Consider the following 6,545-nt stretch of genomic DNA (forward strand, 5'->3'; position numbering starts at 1 on the left):
TGGCCTGCCTATCCACCATGTCAGAGGCATGCAGCTGGCTGAGCTGGAAGAGCCATTTCCTCAGCTGCCACAAGCATTGACAGTTTCTCCACTCCAGACCTCCTGGTATCTGTCTCAGCCAGTTCCATTTTTGCCCACATTGCTCCATATTACGTTCACTTTCCCAGTAATGCTCCCCCAGCAACTTTTTTATTTTTCTTGTCCTCTTTGGAGCAGGCTGATGTTTTGCAGAAGTGGAAAGGCAAGTTCAGTGTTGCTTTTTTTTTTTTTCTTTTTTTTTTCTTTTTCTTTTTTTCTGAAGATGGAAGGGAACATCCTCTGATGTATGTTGCAATTGTTGATAGAAACAGATACGATGTGATTCATTAACCATACCTGGATTCCAAGAAACTCCTAATACAAATCTGGGCTAAGGCAGGCAAGTCCCAAAGCCTTGAAGGCATAAAATGAAAAAAAATCACAAACACTGTTATGAAGAGCGTGGGGGAGGAGAGCAGGGCCAAATGGCAGTAAGGAAGAAGTGCATTCCTCTAACATGCTCCTTATTCAAGGCAGGCAAACACTAATGCAGCTTTATTAATCTATTCTAAATTTGGCTAAGCTGATGCAGTGAAACTGCTGGGAACCTGCAAAAGGAGGAAGTATGGAGCAGCTTTGACATGCATATTCTCTTCCTCTCCTGCTAGTCCTTTGTATTGCTGCTGTGTATTCTGGCACTGGGATACACACCTTGCTCCAGCTAACACTCCCTTGCTCAGTCAGTGAACCATGTTTGGGAGGCAATGTGTAGGTGTGTGTTGAAACCTTATGGGGAGGGGCAAGTTGCATGTTAATAAGCAACAGCTTATCTACACACACACAGACTGAAACAATAATCTGCCTTACTTATTTCAGTGTAAGGCCGGGCACTAGCTGGAAAAAAATAGTGCATATTACTGCTGACTGCTTGGTATTGGTTCCTGGGTACATGCTGACTCACCTAGGTTCACTTCCAGTCTAGCAGAAGAAAGGGACCATCTGGAGATGGGAAAGCTGCAACAGACTTGTCAAAATAGTTCCTTGTAATTACTTTTATATTGTTGCTAAGGTGGCAGAGCTTCTCATGTGGTTTGGGTTAGAGAAAAGAATAAAGAAATACCAAGCAAAACCCTGAATTTTATTTGATATCAAAAAGAGAAAATACATATGAATTAATTAGCTGGTATTCTGAAATTCTTATGGAACTTGGTAGAGAGAACAATCTACTCTTAAAAACATTTGTCCTAAACAAATTATTCTCTTCAAAGATTTTCTCCCCCCTATTTGTCCGATGGAATTACAAAATAATCACTCTCTAGCTGCTACTCCTTTTACAGTATCAGAGATGAAATGGGTTGTGGTTTTATTGGTTGTTATTCAACAATATCTAGAAGGTTTAATCAGATTCAGAATTCAGTTTTGTAAATGCCTTAAGGTCTCTATGTGTCCTGAATTATTTGCAACGTTTTAAGTGGAAGAAGCACAAGGGAAGAATTGGAAACAAAGAAAAACAAATGGATGTTTAACAGAAAGAAAGCTGATAGAGAGACACAAGAGGATAGACTCCAGGTTTCAGTTTTAATTCTAAGAAGTTATGTGACAGGTTTAAAAGACGGTAAAAAAAACCACTTACGTACAACTAAGATATTTAAGTTCAGCCTTATTTCAAAATTGTGACACTACAGAGCCTCAGTCAGCTGCCTTTGAGGAACCAAAGAAACTCCACAACTGTTTGAGTTTGTGACAGTAAAGCTCCTGAAATACAAAGAGTTCTGTTCCTGGAGGCCTGATGAAGGTGGGAAAAAGTAGTAGATTCAAAGAAAGTTTTAGATGAAAAGGGGCTTCTGGAGGTCTTGTCTGCTTCCTACTGCCAGCACAGCTAGCTCCAGAGTCAGATTAGGTTGCTCCACAGCCTGGTCCAGGCAACTTGTGAGCATCCCCAAGCATGAAGATCTCCCAGTCAACCTCGCAAGGTTCCTGTTCCAATGCTCAACCAGCCTTGTGAAGAGAAGCATATGCATTCTTTATGGCCTTTCATGCAAATGCTGTGACTATTTCACTGTGCCCATCTGAAAGTATTCTGACTCTGTTCTCCAACGACTACCTGAAGTCCTCAGCTGTATCCTCTTTTGGCCCCCTTTTCACCAAGCTTACTCCCTCAGCCTCTCCTTGGACATCACATGCTTAGAATCATAGAATCGCAAGGTTGGAAAGGACCTACAAGATCATCTAGTCCAACCATCTTATCACCCTTACCACCCTCTAAGCTACTAAAACATATCTCATAGCGCATCCAGATGCCTGTGAATCCACCAGCTCCCCTGGGCAGGTCATTCCAGCACCTGACCGCTCTTGGAGAGAAAAAGTTTTCCTTTTATCTAATATAAATCTCCTCTAGTGCAATTTGTGCCCATTTTCTCAGGTCCTGTTTGTTGCCTGGGAGAAGAGGCCAAACCCCTCCTGATCACAACTTCCCTTCAGGAAGAGTTGTAGAGTGCTTCTCTTGATTTTGTTTTTATTGCTCTTCTATGGAGGACACTGGTGTCCACTGTTCGAGATATGGTTTTTGTGTGCCAGGTAACAGAGAATAATCACTTAATTTCACCTGTGGGTCATTGTCTTGCTAATGCAGGCCGATATATGATGTATTCTTAGTTCATGTTCATCTTGCAAAGCTCCTACCAATGAGTCCCTATATGTCCCTAGAACACGTTTCAATAACAGAATTCTTCTAAATCATGTCCTGGTAAAAATCTTAAGGTACAATAATTACATGCTTCTGCAAAAGCTATATTAATGGAGATCTTTCTCACTTTAGATCACTTTAGCATTCAAAAATCTTGGCTTTTTCTCTTCTTTCTACTTACATGAACCTGCACATCTCCTCAATGATTTCAGCATAAATGGCCAGGATTTAGTGTAACAATGACAATAAATATAAACTGATTATGAATGATCTCAGTCCAATCCATTGCTAAACATTGATTTTATCTGGCTCAGTAAGAAATAATGGATTGTATTAACTGGTGAAAATACCACACATAATTCCACAGATTTGTTTAAAGGCTCTACATTTGTTTTGCTTTGCTTTTAAATGTGAGTTTGGTTTAAACAGTAACTTGGTTTAAAAAGAGCAGCAATGCATTCTGTTTGGCAAATTATTGCCATTTTGGGGTGCAAACCTGCCCAGAGAATAATCAGCTCCTTCCAGACTGTTTAATGGAAGGAATAACGACTTCAGTATTACAACACTGTTTTCCTCTGAAGTTGAACATGCATTTTCTTGCTTGGTTTACAGAAAAACTGCAAAGCTGCTTTCCTTAGGAGGAGTGGAACTGCCTGTCATTCATGCAGGAGGGCAGAGAGAGTGGTGAAGAGGAAAGACCTCTGTGTCATGCTATATAAGGAAGTCAGTCCTGTGGAAGATCATAATTCCGAAGTGCTGAAAGAAAACACTGGCTCTGGGGAGCACTCAAAGCCAGAGAATATCCAGACAGGGAGAAATAAAGTCTCAGCCCAGCCACAACTGGGCACATCAAGAGGAAGAAGTCTGTATTTCTTTATCTTCTAACCCACAGAAGGTATGTTGCCACTGAAGTGATCATTTCCAAACAAAAGGAAGGGAAACCTGTTTCCTCTTCACTCTTCAGTCTTGTGTTTAGTAGAATCCTGTTAGAGTCTCAGTACCTGGAGTGAAGGAAGCCCCAGTTGGTCTGCGCTGATTAGGTGTACAGTCTTGAGATCATGTATCTACTCCTGTTCCCCACCAAGACCTCCTATTTGCACATAGCATCAAGAAACCTTTGTAGCTGGACTGTTTAGAATAGCTACTGTGTGTTTGTGTGTAATGCACTTACGCAGATATTTCATTCCTAGCTTTGCATATGAGATTATATAATTGTACATGTTTTCATTACCCACCTGTGTCCCCAAATGTTTCGAATAATGAAGAGATGTGTAGGCTTATGAGATTCACCTCTTTGACTGTATTGATTATTTCTTTCTGGAGTTTTTTTGAGATGTCTGCTTTCCAGGAAATTCCCTCTCCCCTCTAATATTTCTTTTACAACTTCAAACTTCTTTTATTTTCCCATTATGACGTCAGAGCATTTTATGTAACTTTCAACCTTTTTCATACTTAAATATTGATTTTTTTTTTTTAATTATTGTATGTGAGCAAAACTCTTCAAGGAATCTCTACTTTTATCCCAGTATACAGTAAAGTAAAGAAAGAATTTGATTTATTCCTTGTAATAAATATTACTTTACATGATGCACATGTGAGTAATGAACACTGTTCATCCACTATGATTATATGCAATATTATTCTACTGTTCTCTATGCCCTTATATTTACTAGATCTTTACAATTTCAACAGCTTTGTAACACTCTACATACCTAGGAACTGAATATTCTTCATCTGACATGTGTAGTCTCATTTTCTCCAAGTCCAAGATAACAATTTTGTATTTTCCTTAGAAAAAAAATTATAAGAAGTATGTTGCCATAGATGCCTGTTCCATCTGCGGGTCCTCCTCTTCCTTATCTTTCTCAACATCCATTTGGTCACACTGGCAGGGAATACGATGATCTTCATTGCTGTTTTTATGGAGCATTCTCGTCTCCCCATGCTTTCCTTCCTCTGTCAGCTCTCTGTCATTGACATAGGTCAGTTTTTGAGTTTGGAAATCGGATTATATAACAGTGATACCAAAATTTGACACGGGCATAAAGATAAAAGCAGCCAAAATGTTAACCCCAATTTTGAGATCCTCATGTCTAGCCGCCAACATCTGTTTGAAATCTTATTTCGGTACAAATTTTGAGGCAGCCTCATGATGGAGAAAGGAGGAATCAGTCAGTGAGGACCTGAAAATCCCATTAATTGGGATCAGATGTGGAGCAGAAGCTCCAGCCTCTGCCTGTTTGTCTTTGTACATCCCTGGCATGAATACAGAGAGATGCAATATTGGTGTGAAAGAGAACAAATCTATCTGCCTGGGGATGGAAGCATCAGAAGGAGCAGTAGAAGAATGTCTGTAAGGCACCTAGGAGTTGATGGCACCTAGATTACGAGGTCATCTTAACATATCTCCACATAGTTTCTTACAGCATTCAGATCAGGATGGAGAGGCAAATGATGATTTTCAAAGGCAGGACAGAATTAAAAGACTGATCAGTGTCAACTGCTAGGTACTTAAGACGTTCAAAAAATGCATATAGTCATCAACATAAGAACTCCAAAGAAGTGATGAAGATTCAACAGTTGATATTCCTCATCATTAGTTTCAAAGCAAAGAATCCTGGGCAGATAATTGGGCAAAAATACGTTGGTGGTTATGAGAACACGAGTGGGAAAGTCTGCAAATTTATGTCTTACACAAGAATCACCTCCCTCCCCTTAAGATCTCACAATGAGCTTTACTACACTGGCTCTACACACTTGCAACATGATTTCATATGTGGAGTTGATTACCAGGCATCAGGTCAAATTCAACTATCTCCCTCTGTTTTTCTCCCTGTAGATGCCATGTGAAGGCTGCATGGAGAAGGACAATGAGAGCACTGATGCAACCATGGAGTTCCTCCTTCTTGGCTTCTCTGAGCATTTCTGTCTGCGGGTCCTCCTCTTCCTTATCTTTCTCATCATCCATTTGGTCACACTGGCAGGGAATATGATGATCTTCATTGCTGTTTTTATGGAGCATTCTCGTCCTCCCATGCTTTTCTTCCTCTGTCAGCTCTCCATCATTGAGCTTTGCTACACCTTAGTCATTGTCCCTAAGGCACTCCTCGGCCTGATGGTTATGAATGGCATCACCATTTCCTTCATAGGCTGTGCTGCCCAGATGTACCTTTTTGTGGGACTCGGCGGAGCTGAGTGCTTTCTCCTGGCAGCCATGTCGTATGACCGCTACGTTGCCATCTGCCAGCCCCTCCACTATGCAGTGGTGATGAGCGAGGGGCTCTGTCTTAGGCTGTGCATAGCATGCTGTCTGGGAGGCTTTGCTGTTGCCCTGGGGTTGACAGTGTCTGTTTTCCACTTACCTTTCTGTCAGTCACATCACATCAACCACTTCTTCTGTGACATCCCTGCAGTGCTTCACCTGGCCTGCACACACAGCTACACCCCTGAGCTTCCCCTGCTGGCGGCCTGTGTGCTCCTCCTGCTACTTCCCCTCATCTTGATCCTGACCTCTTATGTGTGTATTGCTGCTGTTTTGCTACGTATCACTTCCTCCCTCAGGAGGGGCAAGGCCTTTTCCACTTGCTTTTCACATTTGATCATCACCTTGCTACACTATGGATGTGCCTCCTTCATGTACATTCGTCCTAAGTCCAGTTACTCACCAGCTCGAGACAAGATGGTTTCTCTAGTCTACACCAATATTACTCCATTACTATACCCCCTTATTTATAGCTTGAGGAACAAGGAAATCAGAGGAGTCCTGAGGAAAATGTTGAGGAAGCAGAGAATAGCTCAGCAGAACTGGAGTACTATCAGGGCTGTTACAGGTGTGAACTAA

At 41.3% G+C, this 6,545-nt stretch overlaps 1 protein-coding gene across 1 annotated transcript; it reads left to right on the plus strand.

The window, feature by feature from the left end:
* Window positions 1–5,543: 5,543 nt before the first annotated feature.
* LOC122156040 (olfactory receptor 10AC1) lies at window positions 5,544–6,545 on the plus strand. Its single transcript, XM_042810477.1, has one exon. It carries the CDS (start codon window positions 5,544–5,546, stop codon window positions 6,543–6,545), a length of 1,002 nt encoding a protein of 333 aa, XP_042666411.1.

This window comes from Centrocercus urophasianus, unplaced genomic scaffold (genome assembly GCF_019232065.1).
Source record: "Centrocercus urophasianus isolate 14NV4802_14NV808 unplaced genomic scaffold, USGS_Curo_1.0 seq_12, whole genome shotgun sequence".
Classification (NCBI taxonomy): Eukaryota; Metazoa; Chordata; class Aves; order Galliformes; family Phasianidae; genus Centrocercus; species Centrocercus urophasianus.